Source organism: Neophocaena asiaeorientalis, unplaced genomic scaffold (genome assembly GCF_003031525.2).
Source record: "Neophocaena asiaeorientalis asiaeorientalis breed wild unplaced genomic scaffold, Neophocaena_asiaeorientalis_V1.1 scaffold4, whole genome shotgun sequence".
NCBI lineage: Eukaryota > Metazoa > Chordata > Mammalia > Artiodactyla > Phocoenidae > Neophocaena > Neophocaena asiaeorientalis.
Genome location: NW_020173682.1, coordinates 1,879,425 through 1,902,751, shown reverse-complemented (window position 1 = coordinate 1,902,751; position 23,327 = coordinate 1,879,425). Strand labels below are relative to the sequence as shown.

General features: G+C 41.8%; 1 protein-coding gene across 2 annotated transcripts in view; it reads left to right on the top strand.

The window, feature by feature from the left end:
• Window positions 1-23,327, top strand: part of CUBN (cubilin) — a 269,991-nt gene that overhangs the window by 5,305 nt on the left and 241,359 nt on the right. Inside the window, exons 2-14 of one of the 2 annotated variants that reach the window (XM_024750090.1) lie at window positions 1,226-1,298; window positions 1,854-1,983; window positions 3,600-3,695; window positions 4,246-4,284; window positions 6,804-6,905; window positions 7,534-7,637; window positions 13,858-13,984; window positions 14,941-15,103; window positions 17,438-17,569; window positions 18,749-18,844; window positions 20,695-20,813; window positions 21,249-21,435; window positions 22,572-22,684. In XM_024750090.1, the coding sequence (XP_024605858.1) occupies window positions 1,861-1,983; window positions 3,600-3,695; window positions 4,246-4,284; window positions 6,804-6,905; window positions 7,534-7,637; window positions 13,858-13,984; window positions 14,941-15,103; window positions 17,438-17,569; window positions 18,749-18,844; window positions 20,695-20,813; window positions 21,249-21,435; window positions 22,572-22,684 (1,401 nt within the window). In that variant the 5' untranslated portion in view covers window positions 1,226-1,298; window positions 1,854-1,860. Of the gene's footprint in view, window positions 1-1,225; window positions 1,507-1,853; window positions 1,984-3,599; window positions 3,696-4,245; window positions 4,285-6,803; window positions 6,906-7,533; window positions 7,638-13,857; window positions 13,985-14,940; window positions 15,104-17,437; window positions 17,570-18,748; window positions 18,845-20,694; window positions 20,814-21,248; window positions 21,436-22,571; window positions 22,685-23,327 lie in introns of both variants that reach the window. The other variant, XM_024750089.1, reaches the window with a different exon arrangement.

Genomic DNA, 23,327 nt, shown 5'->3' with positions numbered 1-23,327 from the left:
CCCTGCATCTCTGGAGACCACCATTCTACTTTCTGTCTTTAGGGTCTTCATATGAGTGGAATCATGCAGTATATGCCCTTTTGTGATTGGCTTATTTCACTTAGCATAATGTCTTCAAGGTTCCTCCACGTTGTAGCATATGTCAGAGTTTCCTTCCTTCTTAAGGCTGAATAACATTCCATGATATGCATGCAACATGTTTTGTTTTTCCATTCATCTCGGTCAGTGAACACTTGGCTTGCTTCCACGTAATCCTGCTATGAACATAGTTGTACAAATATCTCTTTGAGTTCCTGTTTTCCATTCTTTCGTGTATATACCCAGAAGTAGAATTCCTGGATCGTATGGCAATTCTATGTTGAATTTTTTTGAGCAACTGCCACTGTTTTACAGTACCTGTACCATTTTACATGCTCACCAACAGTGTACAAGGGTTCCGATTTTTTCACATCCTCACCCAGTACTTACTATGTTCTGCTTTTGTTTGATAGTAGCCATCCTATGAGTGAGAAGTGGTGTCTCATTGTGGTTCTGATTTGTATTTCCCTGGTGATTAGTGACGTTGAGTATCTTTTCGTGTGTTGTTTGGCTATTTGAATATCTCCTCTGAAGAAATGTCGATTTTCTTTGCCCATTTCTTATTTGCTTTGTTTGTTTTTTTGCTGTTGAGTTGTAGGAGTTCTTTACATATTCTGCATATTTAACCTCTTCTCATATATATGATTTGCAAACTTTTTCCCATTCTTTGAGTTGCCTCTTCACTCTGTTGATAGTGTCCTTTAATATACAAAAGTTTTTCCTTTTGAAGCAGTCCAATTTATCTATTCTTTTTCTCTTTTGTTGCTGTGCTCTTGGAGTCACATCAAAGGAATCATTGCAGAATCCAGTGTGATGAAGCTTCCCCCTGTGTTTTATCCTAAGAATGTTATGGTTTTATCTCCTATATTTAGGTATTTGGTTCATTTTGAGTTAATTTTTCTATATAATATAAAGTCAGGGTCCAAATTTATCCTTTTGCATGTGGATATCCAATTTTCCCAGAAGCATTTGCTGAAAGGTGGCTACTTCTTAAGCAAGAATTTTTTTAGTGGATGTTTCCAAAGCAATTTCTTACCATTTCAAAGGTCAAACAGATAATGATTAAGTTGTGCATCGCTTAGAAGTAGATTTTGACCTCTCACGAGTTGAAGAGTCCTGAAGATCTAAGATCATTTACATCCCTCAGGAAGAAGAAATAATGTAGCCTTCTAGGGCAAAGAAGGAAGATATGAAAACTGCAGGACATCCCACTGGTCAAAGTACGTCTGCCTGGTTTGCTTTTTCCAAACTGCCACACTCAGTTGGGTAGAGCGGCCTCCCTCCTACCTGACAACCTTGGAGGTTGGTGAGGAAGATGTCCTCACTTTTTCTTTGGAGTTTGGTTATTTTATTGACATTTGCTGAATCATATGGTGAAGCTGGAGGACTTGCGCCGCAGAGACAAAAAAGAAATACTGACCTCCAACAGTAAGTAGACACATGGATTATTTCTGCTGATGGACTAGGGTGGTTCCTCATTAGTTTTCACAAATAACCAGGTAAGCAAAGGTGTAATTTTTCTTGAGGAAAACAATGATGTTAAAAACAGGTAGGGGAAAACAGTTGTATGGATGTATGGAAGTATCTTTTTATACACAAACTTTCCATTTATCATTTTGAGAAAGAAATGGCAGATGGGCTGGGAGAATTTGGTTGAGTTGACCACAAAGCAAAGGTGTATGCAGTCTGTAGTTAGTCGCTGAGAAACTTTGTTCTTTAGACTTAAAAACTATATGCCATAATTACCGATACTTTCTCTGGCTTGGATTATGCAGACCTCGAATGACTGCAGAGAGAGGAAATTTAGTGTTTCTTACTGGATCAGCTCAAAACATTGAATTTAGAACTGGATCCCTGGGAAAAATTAAATTAAATGATGAAGACCTTGGCGAATGTTTACGTCAGGTAATACACTGGAAATGCATTGAAGTAGTTTTGTATATTTGTATATGGTTACTTGATTGAACAGGCCTATGGGATTTTTTAAAATTTATTTTATTACTATTTTTTATGCAGCAGGTTCTTATTAGTTATCTATTTTATACACATCAGTGTGTACATGTCAATCCCAATCTCCCAATTCATCACACCACCACCACCACCACCCCCTGCCACTTTCCCCCCTTGGTGTCCATACGTTTGTTCTCTACATCTGTGTCTCTATATCTGCCTTGCAGACCAGTTCATCTGTACCATTTTTCTAGGTTCCACATACATGCGTTAATATATATTTGTTTTTCTCTTTCTGACATACTTCACTCTGTATGACAGTCTCTAGCTCCATCCACGTCTCTACAAATGACCCAATTTCGTTCCTTCTTATGGCTGAGTAATATTCCATTGTAGATATGTACCACATCTTCTTTATCCATTCGTCTGTCAATGGGCATTTAGGTTGCTTCCATGACCTGGCTATTGTAAATAGTGCTGCAATGAACACTGGGGTGCATGTGTCTTTTTGAATTATGGTTTTCTCAGGGTATATGCCCAGTAGTGGGATTGCTGGGTGATATGGTAATTCTATTTTTAGTTTTTTGAGGAACCTCCATACTGTTCTCCATAGTGGCTGTATCAATTTACATTCCCACCAACAGTGCAAGAGGGTTCCCTTTTCTCCACACCCTCTCCAGCATTCATTGTTTGTAGATGATCTGATGATGCCCATTCTAACTGGTGTGAGAAAGAGGCCTATGTGAATCTGTACTTTGAATCTTTAGCACAGGGAACATAATCGGAGGTGAAACAAGTCCTTGGAAAGAACAATGCCCTAGGGTTAATGAGGGGTACAGGTAGTACTTGTAGCAGGAAATGGCTCACTGTGTAGGCTTATTTACTGTAGTCCACAGAAGGTGCAGAGGGTGTTAGTGGGGCCTCTTTACAAGGGGACCGAGGATGGAGGGGGACCATAGAAAGTGGTAGATGTGACCAGTTTACTTTTGCCACACAACAGAATTGGCCAGTTATCCTCCTGTCTTATTGAATGCTTTCAGTGCTCATTATTTTCTACATCACGCAGGCCTATCGTCATAATGTTAGAAGTTGGTATTTAGAGCTTATTATGGGTTATCCACTGTGCTCGGCACTTTATGTGCGTCGTCTCATCTAACCCTCACAGCTGCCCCGTGAGGTTGGCGTTACGATTACCCCTTCAGTAAGGGAGGTAGAGGAACTCTGCGGCCACACGTCCAAGGACATACATTAAATGGCTGAGCCAAGATTTAAAACCTGAACAGTCTCATTCCAAGCCAGGCCTCTTTACATGCATTCTAAAGGGAAAATATGCAGATGGAAAATTCCTTGATATATTGTCACTGAAAGGGTAAATGGAATTATGCCACGGCCATTTTAGTCCAATGTTTATTATACGTGGCATTGTTCTGGTTTTTCTAATAATGGGCAAGACCTCGGGGCTTAAAATAGAATATACTACTCAAATTTTAAAAATGTTATTCTTATATACATGATTCTTTCACTAGCGTTCTCTTCCTCCTCCTTTTTCTTCTCCTCCTTTTTAAAATTAGATCCAGGAAAACAAAGATGATATTATGAACTTAAAAAGAGGTGCAGTTGGTCTGCCTCAGAATATTTCCAGTCAAATCCACCAGCTCGATTCCAAGGTGAGTCTGACCTCCCCACCCTCAGAGCAAATGGGTTCTCCTTAATTCAACTTTGTAAATAATTCTTTTTCAGAAGATATACCAAATGTGTATCCTCTTTAGAAATGTAGTGTTGTGATCGTGGGCTTTTTGGTTAAATGACCCAGTTCTAGTAGAGGGTGTAGAGGTGGTGATGGACCGTGGTTGGAAATTCTGTGACCAGAGCTTGTGGTATAAGTCGGCTTTGCTCACGTGCTGATAGCACAAGGTGGATGGATCACTGTCACTTAGGAAAATTCCCAGAGTCACCATGCACAGAAAATCAACAAAACAACTTATCATTGGGTTGTACTTCTTAAAAAAAAAAAAAAAATGCATGCCATGGAAGAGAGTAGGAAGGAAGGGAAGCCTGGAGGGGAAAGAAAAGAGTAGGGAAAAGGCAATAAGAAAAGGAACAAACAGATAAAGTAAGTCCACAGCAGAAGGTATTAGGAAAATATGTCACAGGCTAACATTATATGTGACGTGCCTTTGAACCAGCTAACGGATGTTTTCTCCTCCCCACTGCTAGCTCATGGATCTTGAGAGAAAATTTCAAAGGTTACAGCAGGTAAGTCCCGTAACTACTAGATAGCCAACATCTTTCATTGAAAATACACTAGAATCATTGATGGAGCTGGTATTCTTAAGGTGGATGGAGAATCAATATCAAGGACTTTGCTTTTCCCATGATTTAATTCTCATCACAATTTTAAAAATTTGTTTGGGAGTGTAGTTGATGTACAATGCTCTGTTAGTCTCTGCTGTACAGCAACGTGACTCAGTTATGCATCTACATGTATCCACTCTTTTTCAGATTCTTTTCCCATATAGGTCATTACAGAGTATTGAGTAGAGTTCCTTGTGCTCTACGGTAGGTCCTTATTAGTTATCTGTCTTCTATATAGTAGTGTGTCTATGCCAATCCCAATCTCCCAATTTATCTCTCCCCCCCACCTTTTCCTCCTGGTAACCGTAAGATTGTTTTCTACATCTGTGACTCTCTGTTTTGTAAATCAGTTCATTTAATTCTCATCACAAGTCATGCTTCCCAGGACACAGATGAAGCAAAGTGAGCCTCAGAGAGATGAAGGTCGCTGGGCATGTGAAGTCCTCTGACTCTAAGTTTAGCCGTCGTCCATGTGCTCTGCCTCTTCTGCGGGTGCTTTTTAACCGTGCAACTTTAGGCTGAAGCTGGTCAGCTAGCGACCACCCAACTTGCCGATTCAGGCATCCAGGCCTCGGTTTTCCAAGGCCTTACATTTTCTCTAACATTAAACTTAGAAGTCTAGGATGTATCTCAAAATATTCCAAATCTTCTTCAAAATATATTTGCTGGTAGTTAAATCTGAACAATTGATTAGAATAAACCTTCCATAACTTTACTACATGCTTGTAAACTAGTCCTTGTGATTTTAGACTTCTTATCCCTTTTGTAGGGAGCTGACATTTTTGAGACTTTCATGGGAGCTGTAAGCTTCCACACAGAGAAATGCATAGAAGGTCTCCATATTTTAAATTTTGAAAAGAAGCAAGGGAATTCCAGGTTAAGAATCCCTGCTCTAATATTGTTGGTCTGTTTTTGATTATGCTTCAAATGTTGTCCTCTATTTTGGTGTTTTACATTTGGTGAACAAGTTCATGTATTCTTTTTGCTGGCTTTGGTAATAAATTGCCCTTTCAGCCTTTATCTTTTTATGGAGTAGCTGAGGAATTAGAAATGAGCACGGCACAGCACGAGAGTTTTCAGTCTCCTAGAGTGCTTCTTCATTCCCACCAAAGGTCAAGAACTGGAGGCCATGGTCCAATTAGCTCAGACTGTCCTCCCTCTGCCCATCCCCCTGGGAAGAGCTTTTAATGATTTAGGAATGGAAGTGCCTGCATGCCTTTGGATGGGGCAAGTGCGCTCTGGGCACCACAGTCCCCCGAGTTCCCTATTGTCTTCCTCCTGACTGCTTGCGGATTCCACTTCCTGCTGGGCCCCCGTGGGCTTTTGAGTTTTTAATCCTCAGCGTTGTCTTGTATGCCAGAAAAAAACTCTAAGTGAGTTTGTGGTTAATTTTTAATAGTATCCTGTGATGAACAGAGCTAATTGTGGTACTGGCACAAAGATAGACAGAATAATGGAAGAAAACAGAGCCCAGAAAGAGACCCCCAAATGTATGGGCACCTGACTTATTACAAAGGTGGAGAGAGAATGGGCTTTGCACTAAATGGTACTGAGTCAGCCTGCCATCCTCTGCTCTGAGTTTCATCTGCAAACGGAGGGAACAGACTTCATTTTCTCTGAGTCACCAAATATTTTTTTTTAATGTGAAGAATAATTTGCCCCCATTTTAATTTTTAAAACAGAATTAGACAAAGATTAGGTGAAATTAACAGGATAGCTTTCCTTGCATAATCACTTGTCCTCTCTAAAGAAGTTTCCTCTGCCCCCAAAGGCATTACAAATCTTACAAGACTGGAACTGGTAGCTGACATAGGCTAAGATTCCCCAGGTTCTATAGACAAAGGCAGGTCTGTCTGTGACTCTGGTCTGAAAGCAGTCATGTGAGCACGAGACTGGAGGGTGTATCTAAACCACAGGCCACATTTCCAATAAAGGGTCCTGGAGTGAAAAGAGTTCAGTTATCTTAACCCAGGGGAGGAGGGGCGGCAGCAAAAGATGATCGTATTTCAAATGCTTATCTGGAGGCACCAGAGATAAGAACAACAGCAACAGTACCGGAACAAGAGAAACGTCCATGTGACTCCCACGGCTGAAATCTGGACCCGTGTCCACCAACATATGTTTGTCAGGTGAACAATGCTTTTCCAAGGAGTAGAGTGAGAACCCTCACCTGCCACTCATGCCTCATCCCATCCCTGGTTAAATGCATGTTAATAGTGAAGGAATGTGAATAGGACTGATGATATCAAATGCTTTGTTTTTTCATAAGAGAGTTGATATGAAGAAGAATTTAAGGAATGGATTGAAAGTCTGGAGGAAGACCCTCCACCGATCAGGAGTAAAGTGTCGTTTTATATACATACCCGCTCTGAAACACGGAAAGCACGATTGTCTCGCTGACCACCCTGTCTTTGTTTCAGACACACGACAGAAAGGTCTGCAGCAGCAATCCGTGCCAGCACGGCGGAACCTGTCTCAATCTCCAGGATTCCTTTTTCTGTATCTGCCCCTCACAGTGGAAGGTGAGTCACCCGGTCTTTGGTTAAAAATGATGGTGAGTCAGCATCAGTTGTTTCCTTGGAGTCCTTCAGACATGTTTAATTCTCCATCCAAGGTTTCTAGGATTCTGTGGTCTCCTGAATCAGAATGAATGACACCACGTACGCCAACATTCAAACAGCGGCGGGCGTGATTCTGTCACCCACTGAGTACTAAGCCATCTCAAGGAGGGTTCACTGGGTTGGATACTACATGTTATTCTGGCTAGCATGAATTGAAATTGTTCAGCCTTGAAAGTACCGAACAAATCTTGATATAGCCTATACATTTTCCTGCCCTTTTCTATTAATGATGAAAATGTTCCTGACATGTGCATTGACTATTCCCAGGCAGAGCTCCATAGTGAAATGAGGGTTAGCCTGTATAAGGATTCTTCTCGTGTGACTGGTGTGATCCGCGAAGGGCTCTTTGTCTCTGGTGGGCCATACCTGAGTTCCAGGGGAAGGATGACTGGAGATCAGGCTCAATTTTAATGTATTTGGCTCGACCGAGGATTTCTTTCCTGTCCGTGTTTAATCGTATCCTGTGAAGACTGGCCCTGGATGCCTCTGTGACCTGCGACACCTGACTTTGTTCTTTGTCTGAACGCAGGGTCCTCTGTGCTCCGTTGACGTTAACGAATGTGAGATTTACTCAGGAACACCCTTGGGCTGCCAGAATGGAGCCACGTGTATAAATACAGCAGGAAGTTACAGGTAACTTTTTTTCTTTCCTTTTTTTTTTTTTTTAAACCCAATAAGTATTTATTTTTCATACTCACAGGTCTGCATATCAGCCACGGTGGCTCTACCTCATTTCGGTTTGGTCTGCAGGTCTCATTCTTAGGTGTGGGCTGGAGGTGTCCCAGCTGCCTGAGAAATGTCCTTCTCATGGCCAAGGTCAAAAGCCCCCAGAGAGTTAAACAGAAATATGTAAAGTCTCTTAAAGCTTTAGCTCAAAACTGTCACTTTTGCCTGTTTTTCTGTTTTTTAAAAAAAATATTAGGGTGTGTTTTTTAAGGACTAAGACATCCCCTGGTTAAAAGTGTCCAAGATTAAGTATCTGTATTACCAGCAAAATTAGGTGCTCCCTGGGGAAGTCATGTGGTGCTCATTGAACATACACATAGCTATTTACTTAGATGGAAGAAAGCTTGTGTGACCTCAGCTCTCACCCCATGAAGAAATTCTTTCTCTGGAGTCTCTGAGGAACGGGAAGGAGGCCACCATGGCTGGGGTAGAGTGAGGATGGCCCGGGGCAAGATGAGGCTGAAGGGTTAGTAGGAGTCACAGCATCAAAGCGGCAGCCACTGAGGAGCCTTACGTAGAAGAGGGAGGGAGGGACCCCCCCCAAGCCCCCGCATACCAGCGAGCCCATGCTGCCCTCATTCCACAGAGCGGAGAGCTGACAGATCACATCAGGACATCTCCATTCAAGCGCTAAGTGCAGTGTTAGCCGTAACCAGAGCAGAGATTGAACCGAGGTTTTCTTCACACGGTTAGCGCTCACTGTCTTTCTTCAGTTGGCCATCAGGCCCTCAGCACAATCGTCAGGCCTCCCCCATCTCCTCTTCTGATCGCCTCTGTCACGTGGCTCGTCTGCAGCATTGTGCTCCACTCGGGCACTGCCCTCTGCAGGAAAACTTCCCTTCCCTTACGAAGCCGACTTAGGCATGCCGATGCGTCCGTGTTCCCATCAAACTCTAGGAATATTGGTCTTTAAAGCTACACTGGCTGATGCAGGGTCTTGTTAAATAATCAAGTCCAAACATGTACGGCAGATCAATGCCACACGGTTTCTGTAGTTTCTTAAAAATCACTTTAAAAAAACCTCAAACCTCTAGACATTATCTTTCCCTATAGTTTGGTGGATCTCCTATATTCTGTGATTATTGAAAGATAAAGAAACTGGTTCTGTTATGACAGAATCTCTGGGTGTGACCTCACTGGAGTAAAGAGCAATTATTTACTCTCTCGCTAGTGTCCCTGATGTCTTGTTCTTCAATTCCCTTGTAACAATCCATTCTGACCTTTCCAGCAAAAATGAGCACAGTAATTTTGGTTTTGGCCTTGTCATCTGTCAACACACGATTTTCTCAAAGAGCAACCACAATCTTCCTCTTTTTCATTTAGTTGATCCTTTTGTTCTTTTGACCTGATGTTAAAAATTTTTGCTTATTGCAAGTTACAGACTTAACTCATTCAGGCTCCTGGTGGATGTGTCTGTGCGTTTAAATGTCACGCACATTGTACCGCCTGTGATGTAAATGAACTATGACATCATTAAAGAGCCTTTTGCTCTCTGGATTTTGTTTCTCATTTAAAGGAACCCCCTGATCCCTGCTTTTATAAACATTCAAGCTTGGGCCAGATCCAGAATGCAGGTCTAATCTTTCATTGCCTTGAAAGCATTATCTCCTCATTTCTGTTTATGGGCATTTATCAAGGAGAATTGCTGCTTGCAGATATCAGTGGCAAATGACTCCTAGCACGGATCGGATCGTCCCGCCTTCCGGTTATTGAGGAATGTCCTGGAGCTTAGTTCTCACTCTTGGTCTTGTGTTATCATCACTGTCTTCTGGAATCTTGCAAGTCAACACAGTAACAAGTGCGTGCAGCAGGGAGGGGAGCCCCGTAGACGAAGCCAAAATCGTTTTCCCCCCCAGGACAAACTTGTATTTCTACCGCTGCAAAATGGAAAAGAAAACAAAAATTTTAACACAAATATTTGCTGCATGTCAGAGGTTAATTTTTCCAGATATAAAAGAGAAGGAGGGAGGGAGGGAGGGGGAGAGAGACAGAGAGAGGAGAGAGAGAGAGAGAGAGAGAGAGAGAGAGAGAGAGAGAGGGAGAGAGAGACAGAGAGAGACAGAGAGAGACAGAGAGAGAGAGAGGGAGGGCCATTGTATTTGTTGAGAGCTGCCTAACTGGCAGATCCAGCTTGATAGGGCAGCACTGAATTATTTTCTCTTGCACCGCCCTATCAAAGAAAGCCCAGGGCCTGATTGTGCTGACCCTGGGAATGGTTTTGGTTTCTAGTTTCTGCCCTTCGTAGCGTTGCTGGAGTACGCTAGGGAGCACAGCACGTCCATCTGGTTTCTTCTTGCTGTGGGGATGCTTTATGAAGCCTCACGAATTCCAGTTGATTATCTGTGACCTAAATACTCTCGTTCAGGCATATGATGAAGTCTTTCTGAAGGAATAAAAGAGCATATATCGAAAAATACACATGAGCATAAGATTAAACGCTTGCTCTGTGGAATCTATGTGGAATGAAACAAAGATCCTTTAGATATTTTCTCGAGTTCTACTGATTACGTGAGGTGAAATCCTTGTTAATCAATAGCTTCCCTGAGACTAGAAGCCCCTTCTGGAAACTTCTGTGGGCAGTGGATGAAGGCAAGCTTGAGACCCTGTTGGATAATCTGGGTGTGCAGACATGTGTCTGTGGTGAGCAGGGTTTGCTCTGGATTTGCAGGCCTCTCCAGTCTCTGACTCTTAGAGCCCACTCACTTGAGGGAGACAAAGGAGTCTTTATTTACGAGGATTAATAACTTTTAATTATAAAGACCTTTGAAAGACAAAGCGCTATGCAAATACTAATTCATTGGAAGCCCCATTTCACAGAAAAGTTTCTGGTAAAAATTCTTTCTTAGAGTAATGAAAGTAGAGCAGGAAAAACCATCATCTGTTTCCCCGACTCCTGTGGCTCGTGGTCTTGTCACAAGCTCTCAGACAGCTAACAGGTAATATTTTGCCAGTTCTCAATACTGTTATTGCCTCTTTATTCTGAAGAAGTGATTCCTGTTGTTCCCTGCTGACTATGGGTTTAAGACAGTCCGTGGGATCCACATTTGCCATGCATGGATGGTGCATGTTATATACTTCAGGCTCAGATCTAGAAGGCTTTCTAGGGCAAAAAAAAAAGTTGAGTTTTTTGTTTTTTCTCCAAGAACACAATGGTGTTTACCATATTTTATTTTACTTATTTCCATTCTTATCACTGGTAGATTTTAAAACAGGCAGAGCTTATGATGGAGGATCATCTGGTTTTAGCTCAGATTATAGTTAAGTATTAAACGTATTACCTCTTTTAGTTAGTCAGTTATATTAATATTGAACCACGGAATCTAGCACAAGTTAAACTATGACCATGAAAATATATGTGACCTCGTCTCACCTGCCAAATGCACTTGCAGCGTTTTTGAAGATGGAAAAGCCTAGTTTTTCTTCTGCTGGGACCAAATCAGCAATAGAAGGTCATTACAAAAGTGACTTCTTCAGGGAGGCATATAATTCACTACTCTTTTACCTTAAGGGTGTATCCAGACACCTTGAGAATATACATTTTACATGCAAACACTGTTATGTTAAAAAGACATGTAAAAATGGAAAGTCTTCAACTAACTGTCCCTTTCAGAACATGGGAATGCGATGTGGAAAAACAATAGTACAGGGATAACACTGACCTACGTTTTAATTCATCTTCTGCCAATTGCTAATTCTGTGCCTTGGGCAATTTGAACCTTGCCAATAAAATGGGATTAAAAATACTTGTCTTTGAGGATCATAGTAAGGAAATTGCTCTTGTATTTGGCTTCCTTCCTCCCCTTAGGCTTTCTTCTTCTCCTCGTGTTATCTAAACTTAATGAAAGAAGTATACTTTGTAGCTCATTAGGGAAGTGCTGTAGGATTAAAATATACTCTTCTCCAAATGACAATAGCAAGGGAGAAGGAAGAGAGAGGATTTAACTGCATCTTTTCTCAAATTTCAAGTCCTTTTCCAATAGTAAAGCACTTAGTGATAAGATAAATGCACAGTTTCCTGAGCACTTCCTACAGGAAAATGCCTTTAGACCCCAAGGTGAAAATAGTGTTCATAGATTGGCACTTATATTTTACAAGAAACAGAGGGAGACGGAGTTATTATTACATGGTCTAAGGTGAAGAGTTAACAGGAGGGGTCAGGACCTAGGCAGTCTTGTCCCATGGGTTCCTGAATACTCAGGCTTCTCATACATCACAGACTCAGAAAGCTAGTAATAGTTGGTTTAAAGATTAAAAAAATTTTCTTTTGGTGGGTGGAGGTGCTGGTAAGATAAACTTTTAGCCAGGAAGCCACCTGGATCAGATCCTCAAATGTGTGCAAGAGATGGTCCAAAGTCCTGCCGTCTCCAAGAGTCTAATTAAATTGTCTGAAAGAATATTCTGTGTAAGGCTGGGAGAGTGAAGAGGAAAGGGAAGAGAATATGAGAGGGGGAGTGTGGAAAAAGAGAGATGAGAAGAAGATAAATAGCTATGGGTAAGGAATGAATAATTGAATTTCTTTTGAAGTTTAATCATGTATTGCTATCAAGCTATGACCTTAATGAGAAAGGCAACCTTGGAATGCTCAGAAATGTAATTTATTAATGGAACAGGTTTTACAGAATTGTATATTGATGTTGCAAATTGCATGGGACATACTTATACCAAAAAAGTATTTATCTGAAATTCAAATTTTAAACCAGGCATCCTGTATCTTTATTTGCTAGGTCTGGCAACCCCACATGTGAGTGCCTGAATGGTATTCACCATACTCTTATTACTTTCCATCTCCGGCCACATTCGTTGGTCTCTTTCTTCCTTAGAACCCACTCGAAGGTGCCACCACAGCAGTTGTTTCTGGGGCCTCCACGGCTACCCAGAGTTCTGTGCCCAGAGTGTGGCTCCTAGAGCTTCTCCAACAACCAAGCTCCCCTTTCCCTCACTGCCAATCACACATTTGTTTTTATCCATGGACATCAGCTGAGCTCTTTGTGCCTCAGCACGTATCGTTAAAAGAGCTTCTTTAGGGCTTCCCTGTGGAGCGGCTGGGCCTGTGAGCCATGGCCGCTGGGTCTGCACGTCCGGAGCCTGTGCTCCGCAACAGGAGAGGCCACAACAGTGAGAGGCCCACGCGCCCCAAAAAAAAAAAAAAAAAAAAGAGCTTCTTTACCAGGTAGAGTGGCCCCTTTTCCAGAACACTCAGAAACTAGTTCACGGTCCATGGCCACACAGGTCCTCCTCGTACCTTGACTCTGCCCTCGGCCCCAAAGGCCAGCATGGCTCAAGTCAGGCAAACAGTGCCCTGCGGGCCTGGCTCTCGCTCCATCAGCTGTGCTCAGACGTGTGTAAAGAAGTGTAGCTCAGTGATTCCTCTACCTCCCCCACCCACTTCCCCCAGCCATCTCACACCGTCCACATTCCCTCTGAAGCTGCAGGACAGATATAAAACTAACTCAGCAACTTCAAGATTACCATAGCTTAAAACGACTTTGCTTATTTGATTCTTACTGAACTGAAATCTCATGACAAAACAGCCACGGCTAGTTTAGGTAATATGTGATAATTACATCTTGTGAGTTACAATGTGACAATGAAAGAAATGTTACTATGTTAACTCCTGTCTTATGGATACAAGTGTTGCCCTTGTAGCATAATCATCGTCATCATAGACTCTGAGATGTGGATATACCACTGTCCGTGAGGTTATGCAAGCCTAGAGAATATTCGAGAATTTATCCATTCAGTCAAGGTCACCTGTGCTTACTGGCGTGCCCAGCTGGATGGCCTGTGAACGGCTGCGATGATCTCTCCCTTTACCGTCCTGATGAACTCCGTCCCCCTTAGTTTATAGATGGCTGACCTTTGAAAGCACTGTTTGATGACCTAATAGCAGAAGAATTTATAGTGGTAGTCGTGCCCTCTCACCCCATATTTGAGATGATAACACGTTTACTCAATCTGCCACTTAAAGAAGCGCACGGTGATTTTCTCCCAAGACGCCAGCCAGTAAGTCTGGTTTGCTGGTTTATGATTCCACGTGAAGATCACTGACCTGCAATCGGAATTACTGCTATTTTTTTTATTGATGCTAAGAAACAGGTCCTGACGTTGTGCTCTGTGTGACCAACAGTTGTCTCTGCTCGCCTGAGACCCACGGCCCCCAGTGTGCATCCAAATACAATGACTGTGAGGGGGGTTCCCAGGTGCGCTGTGTCCACGGCATCTGCGAGGATCTGCTCCGAGTGCAGGCTGGAGAGGTGGGTGTCTTCCGGAGTGGGACCCCTCGGGAGAGGCCTGGGTATTAGTTCCTCGCTCTGCGTAGCTGTGTACAAGCTGGACCCTGTGGGGCTGCAGAGGGGAGCCACGCCCTGCCCTTAAGCCGGCCTCAGATGAGGAAGGTTGTGACCGTTGTCTATAAATAAACAGAAAACGGGACCCAGAGGTTGATTTCATTATATAAATCCGAGCGCTTTTTTTTTTATGATTTGTCCGTGAATCTCCCTGTGAGGCATGACCTTCTCTTGGCCTTGTGAGTTTTAACGTTGACAAGACATGGCAACGCAAAAGGCCTGCCCTTGTTTGCAACCATTTGAAGGAGACTGGATTTTTCTGGCCCCTGAGCCCCTGTAACTGCTGCAGACTCCACTTCCCTGAGCATCCCCTGTGCTCTGGGTCCTGGCGACCTTGACTCCTGGCCTTCAAGGTCGCCCAGCCCTGGCCCACTTGGCCTTGCTGGAGACCTTCCGGTCTTTATTTTTAGTTCTATTTTTTTCTGCCCATGTGATGGAAAATGGTTCCCTTCCAGCCGTGGTGGGAGGGGTGGTGGTGGGTGGAACCTTCAAAAAGGAAACAAACAGAATCGACTTTCCAAGGTCTGTGCCTACATGGGTGTTTTCCCCTCTAAAAGCAGGGCAGGCTGAGTTGATTGACTTTAATTATATTGACTTACAGCTCTTGATTGTTGTTACTCTTTCCCAGGCATCTCTGGGGCAAATGACAGGTTTCCCTTATTCTAAAATAAAGCCGTTTCTCTTTTTTTCATGGTCTGGTCTAAATGCTTAATCATATGGGAAGAAAAAGAGAAGCCACTCGATTGGCCTCATGGAAATGAACGTTAGAGGAAAAATCAGCTGTGCGCTCGGTGAGATTTTCAAAGGCTTTTCATGCTCATTTATCTTGATCGCTTTTCTTCACACCCTTGTCGTCCTGCCAGCCCAAGTACAGCTGCCTCTGCGATGCCGGGTGGACGGCCCCGTCGAACAGCATGGCCTGCACGCTGGACAGAGACGAGTGCAGCCTCTGGCCGCCGCCCTGCTCAGCGCTTGTGCAGTGTTTCAACACGCCGGGCTCCTTCTATTGTGGCGCCTGTCCCGCAGGTATGTGGACGTGTCCCCACCCGGCCAGAGATGCCTGGCAGCCAGGCAGAACGCCAGAACCAAGTTCCTTCCACTGCCGAGGGATAAGAAAGCCGTCTTCAGGACGGCTTCCAATCCAGTTTCATGTCCTGATGCACTAAAGCCCGCTCCAGGCCATCTTACTGCTGCGGCAATTCAACAGAAGAAATGGGGGGTTTGTCCCAAAGTGTGCCGGAGTCAGATCTCGGGGCCAGCGTTAGCCATAGAGTTCGGGAGGTCAAACATTTGGTTGCTATGACTGTGAACTGATTAGACTTGAGATCAAAAGACACGTGCTCTGGTCCCACGTTTCATATGAACCAGATGATTGTAGACTTGGGCAAACTGAACTCTGACTGTTCACTGGAGTCCAGTAGTCCTCAACTGGGTGTGTCGTTAGAAGACCCTGGGGCCTGGCTGTAAATAGGGTCGTCCAGCTCCATCACAGACCCAGAGAGACCGAACCTCCAGGGGAGGTCCCTGAGAATGTGGACTCAGGGCTCAGAGACTGCCTGGGTTTGAGTCAAAGCTTCATTTCTTACTGTGAGATCACCATCCTCCCTTCAAGGCATGCTTGCAGAGCACCTACTGTGAGCTGAGCACTGATCTGGGTGCACTGGTAAGCGATCGACCAGACCCCAGAGAGTTTACAAGGCCCGTCTGCACTCCTTGGGTGTTCTTAGAAAGCGGAACCCAAGAAGAATATAATAACTGCAGCTATTCCTTGTGAGAATGTCATTAAGGCACTGTGCTAGGCAATTTCTAATTCATGCAGCTACAACAGAAACAAGAAACGGTAGGAATTAGTATTATTCCCATTTCGAAATGTAAGAACTTGGACCCCAGAGAAGGTAAATAACTTGCCCAAGATGTAAGAGCTTAGCCTCAGTCAGGATCCAAACCCAGGTCTGCTTGGCCCTTGGTGAGAGCTGAGCTGCTGGGTTCTCCCTTATCCTCCCTTGCCAGGGAATCTCACATGCCTGTTGGTTCACTTAGCAATGTCTGGTTTAGTGACTTTCTTCATCTTACACGTTTAGATCTTGTACAACTAGAAAGACACCGAAGAAAACACGTCAAGACCTTTTCCTTCTTAGTTCTCAGGGGCAAGCAAACTGTGCAAATAATCATGTTCTTGAAGGTAATTTGCCAATGACAGTCTTTAAAAACTAGAAATCAGAGAAGTAAATCATTTAAAGTATAACCTGGGCAAAGGTGTTCTTACATTTTTCTTTTCATTGTTGGAGAGGAAAAAGAGAAACACAAACTTTTTGTTTTCCTGTCAGTCACCTTAGTTTTCCCTGAATATCAAAGCAATGTATGCTCTTAAAAAATATGAAGAAACTATAAAATTACGAAAAAAAAACAACAGAAAAAAAAATAGTCATCACTCAGAACCACCACTAATGTTTGAACGTGTTTCCTTCCAGCTTTTTTCTATGCATTCAATTATTCACCCACAAATATGATAATTTTCTTAGGTAGATTTTTAGGAGGGGTCCCTACTTAGATCAAAGAAAATAAATATTTTAAAGGATTTAAAATGTTTTAAAAATTCTTATAATTTTAAATCATTTCAATTGAGTAATAAAACTCAACAGTTGAATAAAACAGCTGTGTCTCAAGTAACATGATAATAATCCCTTCCTTCTTCAAGCCCCTTCTCCTGATGAGACCACTCTTAGCAACTGTTTCTCTCCTCGTCTGCCTTTTCCTTCACTCATACAAACACACAGACCTATATGTAGGTTTAAAAACAATTCTTTCCCCAAACTGGGATCACAGCTCTGCATATATTTCTAAAATTTGGTATTTTCAATTAAAATACATAAGGGAAAATTCTTTCAATGTGTGTGCACATATTATTAAAATAGCTTTTAGCATCCAGTGGTATAGATGAGTCATAATATGTTCAGCTATGCTCCTATAGACCATTGAGAGTTTTTTTTCCCATTAAACAATGCTGCAGTAGATACCAGCTTACCTACATCTTTATGTACTGATAGTTTTATCATTGCAGAATAAGTTTTAAGAAGTGGAATTGTTAGTCAAAAGGTACGTATTTAAAAATTTTAAATGAATACTCCTAGATCTCTTTCCCAATAGGATTTATTAATTTAACTTCTGACTAACAGCACGTAAGACTACCCCATGTGCCCACCTCTTTGCCGGAATTTGATCGTAAGTATTTAAAACAATTTTTGCCAGTCTGATAGGTAGAGTATATCTCATTTTAATCAGTGGTTCCTTACACAGTTAAGCAGGTTTTCGTGTGTTTTTAACTATTGAAGAGCTAACTTTTCAAACCTGTTTTTCTAGGCTGGCAAGGAAATGGATACATTTGTGAAGATATCAATGAATGTGAGATAAGCAATGGCGGTTGTTCTGTGGCTCCACCTGTTGAGTGTATAAACACACCTGGATCTTACCACTGTCATCCCTGTCCACCAGGTGCTACACCAAATTTCCTGATACCCTTACAGGCAAAACATGCATTTGGAAACAGTCTCTTGTGTTCCGTTGTAAATATGACTTATGTCTAAGGAGACAAACTGAATAGTGCAAAAAGTTTTACTTAACTTATGGATCCAGGGCACATTAGTTCAGCTATGTTATAAGAAAGAAATAAAACATATTTTGAATATCAATGGAAAACAATAAGCCTTTACAAACTGTGAAATAGCCTCTTGAGATAATGCGGAACTTGACAGATTTTCTCTATGGATCACAGACGTATTGTTACCACAAATAATTTATTAATATAATGAACTCATGAGATGTTTTCCATATAAAGTTTACGTAATAACAGACATAATAGTAGGCATATCATACATGTGAATTTCCCTTCTCTTCTGGAAAGAAGTCATGACTCCTATTCTCTAATCTAAACTGAGTTACTATCCAAGAAGTTCAGGGAGTTCTAAGGGGTAAACTGAAACCCTGTATGTTTTATTAACATGAAATAACAGTACTTTGGACTTGTAGAATAATTCAGCTCCAAGATCTTCAAAGTCACTGTAATTAAAAAATGTCAACTTCCTTAGTGTCAGCACTTTCTAAGTCTCCCAGTAGTTTCATTTGTCTTTTTAGTTTTATTTGTGTCATTAGAAACAACCCTGAATGTTGTTTCTGAAATCAGGTTCCTAATTCTTGTTGTCCATTTTATTTTTTTAATATTTATTTATTATTTTATTTATTTATTTGGTTGCACTGGGTCTTAGTTGTGGCTCGTGGGCTCCTTAGTTGTGGCTTCAGGCCTCCTGAGTTGCGGCACGTGAGCTCCTTATTTGTGGCAGGTGGGCTCCTCAGTTGCGGCTCTCCAGCTTCTTAGTCATGGCATGCGAACTCTTAGTTGAGACATGTATGTGGCATCTAGTTCCCTGACCAAGGATTGAACCCAGGCCCCTTGTATTGGTAGTCTGGAGTCTTATCCATTGCGCCACCAGGGAAGTCCCTGTCCATTTTCTTAACTATGGAATTTTATTTATGACATATTACATTTACATCTTCTGTTTTGATGGTGGAAGATCTGTGGTTGGTCTGGTTCCTGTGATATTTGATTCTCAGATTGGGATTCTTCTTGCATATTCCTGACGTTGCTTTTCATGCCCCTGCTCTTGCTGTGATCAGGGTACCAGGGCGACGGAAGAGTCTGCACCCTCATAGACCTCTGCTCGGTCAATAACGGAGGCTGCCACCCACTCGCGTCATGCTCCTTGGTTCTGGGTAATGACTCATCTCTCCCTCTGGTTTGGGGTATTTTAATATGACCTTCTAAAGCAAATCAACATTTTAAAATCAAAATCCTCTGTTTTCAAAATTCTTACTTTGGTCTTCAAACCAAAAATTAATCCATGTTCTAAAACTATACATTTGGATTTTTAAAAATGCAATAGGCTATGCTCTTTTATTATCTGCTCTAATTTTTGCAATTATTTCCCAAGATAATTAAGCCAGCTGATACATGCATGACTGTATTCCAGCAGGAAGGAGAAAAGGAGGAAGGAGGACCTGTCAGCTCTCTTTAAGGACTCCCCTTTCTGGGCCTTTGGCTCCACTGAGCCTGGCTGCAAGGGAAGCTGGGAAATGTGATCTTTATTTCAGGTGCCCATGCCCCCAGTTAAAATAAGGAGTTCACTACTAAGGAGGGGCAAATGGATCTAGGGTGAAAACCAACAGGGTCTCCTGTGCTGCATAAAAGAAGCTTCACCTCCTACAATTTAAAAAAATACATACATATTACTAAATTTTCTCCCAGAAAATGTATCAGTTTATACGCTCCTTAACAGTGTGTGAAAATATACATTTCCCCCACCCTTGACCATAATGGGTACTATTGCTAGTTTTCGTTTTGGTCCATTTTATAGGCAAAAATTGCCTTCTCATTATTTTAATTTTGATTAAATCAAAAAACTTTCTGATTACTAATAATTCATAATGAATACTTTTTAGATATTTACTGGCCCTTTAAAACTTTTCTTTCATGTCCTTTGTTCATCTGCTTTCTTACTGATTTGTAAAATTTCATTAGGTACTATGAGGATATTATCTCATTATCTATCTTATGTTTTACATGTACTTTTCCTGGGTGTTGTTTTTATTTTAATTTTTTGGTTGTATTTTCTATTTAGAAGTTTAAAATTTTTATGTAGTCAAAAAGGTAGATGTTTTCTTTTGGGGTCTTTCCTCTGAGAATTTGGTCTTCCCTACCAAACTCTTTAAAAATAGTCAAGTACATGTACTCTCATTTATTTTTAATATTAACATCTTTGATCTTTTGAAGATTTGTTTTTATCTATAGTGTCAAATAGAGGTCTAATTTGATATTTTTGTCCAAATAGGTGACCCCCCACTCCATTTATTGAATAACGTATCATATCTCTCGTTATTTCAAAATACCACTTTTACTTTTGCTAACTTGTCATATCACATATATGAAAGAATATATGTGTGTATATATGCATGTATACATGTGTATAACTCTTTAAGTGTTTATTAAATGACTAACAGCCCACCGAAGTGGTTAGGAGCATGAATTCTAGAAGAAGACTGGATTTTACTTTTCCTGTGGCTCCACCATGTTCTAGCTGTGTGTCCCTGATGAAAGGCACTTAACCTCTCTGTGCTTTGTCTTCATCTGTAAATGGAAATTATAATAGTACCTATTTATAGGGCTCTTGAGAGGATTAAGTTAGTCAGTATGTGTACAGTGCTTGCAACAGATACTGTCCTCAGAGGAATGCTCTTTCCTGCTGTCAAGCCTGCCATGGTAAGAAACTCCCCTTTTCCTTGGCGTGCCTCCCATTGGTACACAACTCAGGACCGTGACATACAGGCTGACAGCACCAGTGTCAACCTGCAAATAAATCTTGAAAATGTGTCATGTCTTTCTTATTCTTAAGATAAAAACTAGGAAAAAAAAGATTCTCATATTTTCTCTTCACACCTCGCCTTGTCTGCCCCTGGGGATGTGTAGACTTTGACGACTCCTTCTTTAGACGACAGAGCCTGAGCTTTGTTACTGGGTCAGAATGGAGGGGACCTGTACTTACGCGTCCATTTGTATTTCTAAACAGGTTCCTTACCTGTCTGCACCTGTCTCCCGGGATATACTGGAAGCGGTTATGGGCCAAATGGATGTGTGCAGCTCAGTAACATTTGCCAGAGTCACCCCTGTTTAAATGGACAGTGCCAAGTGAGTCCTTTGCTCTTCCTGGGGAAACTGCGTACTGGAGAATGATTTTAGTTTCACTTCTGAGAAATATGTTTTCTATGATTCATAGATTTTAAGGTAATGATTCAAACTTTAAGATAAAGAACTGTCAACAACTTTCAGGTAAAAGGTAGGTGATAACTTTAGTTCCCAGGAAAAACCAATGAGTTCATTTTTTCTCTCAGTGATTTACAAAGCGGTAAAACAAAGCCTGCACTTTGACCCCAATACATCTGATTTCTTATACTTTGCAATTACCGTTTAAATGAATCAGTACAAGTTAGGCTACTGGAAGATGCTTATGGTTTGACACCTTCTACACAGAATACACAGCACTGCTGTTCTTTATCATTTGGCTTGGTTCAAGTTTATTGTCTATCCCTATGTTCTATGACATTATGTTTCTTCTTCCCTTAGGAAACAGTCTCTGGTTATCTTTGTAATTGTGAATCGGGTTGGGCAGGTATCAACTGCACAGAAAACATCAATGAGTGTCTGAGCAACCCCTGTCTGAATGGGGGAACCTGTGTTGATGGCGTTAATGCTTTCAGTTGTGAATGCACACGTTTCTGGACTGGATTTCTCTGTCAGATTCCCCAGCAAGGTACGCTCAGCATTTCTTGTACGACAGATGCTCACAGGTTAGAAGCATCATCCTTGAGTGAGTCCTGCTGCAGATTTTGAACCTGCTTTCTTGTTCCGTTGCTCAAAGGCTTAGAACTAAGTCTTCCCTTGCAGAAATGGTATGAAATTCACAAGGTAAATATATATTTCAATTTAAGCCATAAAAACCTTTTCATCAAAGGAAAAATTAAATCCATATTTGCCACTCTCATTATGTCCATTTTGAAAACAAAATATGCTAAAGGTATTGTAGTTCTCTAAGAGAGAGTTTTCTCTATAGCAGCCATTTTATTTCCCGGGAATATTACACGTAATCATGTCACGCTCCTGCTCTCAAATACACAGTGGCTCCCTCTTGTCTGTTAAATAAAGTTTGGGACTGGTTTCCAATCATCCTCTATAACCAGGCCTCACCCTATCCATCTAACCTTAATTTTCACTGGTTCCCTAAAAATACGCCTTTCGAGCCAGACAGATTTCCTTCTCTCTTGACCCCATATGCCACCGCATTTCGGCTGTGTTCCTTTATCTGGGAAATTTCTCTCCCCAAACCTCTCCAGATTCTTCTTTGCTTCCCATCCAAATGTATCTGTCCCTCAGGAGTACTTCTTATTCAGCCTCCTCCGTAAACCTCTTCTGACCCTCCACCCGTCCCTCATTCCTCCTGATTCTGAATCGGCACATTTATTGAGACTGCTGTGTGTTTACAACTCTAGTAGAGCCTTTGGAGAAATAAGCAAGCAGAAAATAAAATAGTCTCCACCTATTATCAGCTTACCTTCCAGTTGAGGAGACAAGACGATACACAACGGCTGAGGAGAGACGGGAGCTAAAGATAAGAATTAAAGTGTGTCAGGTGTCACAGAGACAGAGGGAATGGGTGCCGGAGAAAACCCCAAGGGGCAGGGAAATTCAGGCGGAGATGAGGAGACATCAGCTGGGCTTTGAACACGAGGTGGGATTTGGGTGGATGTTGAAGGGAGACCGGGGAGAAGAAGGAATGGCAGGGCTTTTGTCTCCAACGAGAATTACTCAGAGTTCTCTGAAAGCTTCGGCAGCAGGGCGAGCCTTTCCAGAGCATCTGAAAAGCACAGTTCATCTTCTTTTCCTTTGCAGTTTGTGGAGGGTCCCTCTCAGGGATGAATGGAAGCTTCAGCTACATGAGCCCTGATGTCGGTTATGTCCATGACGTTAACTGCTTCTGGGTTATCCGAACTGAAGAGGGAAAGGTAAATACAGTATCTCCCATCCAAAGGTGCACTTCATTTATATGTATGAACATGTCGTATGTGTATATATTACATAAAATACACATCATGATAATTCAACTACATGACAGTTGAATTATCTGTACTATATATATACTAATTATCTACAGCTATCATCAGACCTTATATTGAGGACTTTCTAAGTATCAGGCATTGGGCTGAGTATTTTGCAAACCTTTCTCAAAACTTCATACGAATTCTTTGAATTAAAGTACTAGTATCCTCATTTTATAGATGAAATAATGGAAACTCTGAGAAGATAAGTAATTTTTTAAAAACATTCTTTAGCTGGTAATTGGACTAGTTGGATTTCAAAGCCAAGTTTGTCTTTCAGAGTCCATGCTTTGTCCACTACGGATGCTACATGGGTTGGCCGACAGCAAGCCGGTAATTTGTACGGTCGTGTTGCTACTGAGACGGCAGCGATCACTCAGTGTTATGTTGATTATGATCAAGGTGGTTTCCTTCTCCAAGTCTTCTCTGTGACGTTGCTTGTGCCGATGTGCTGTGCTAATTGCTTCACATACACTTAATCCTTGCACTGTAACTCTTATAACCCTGAAGGATAAGAATTCTTATCCTCATTTTACCCTTGAGCAGCTGA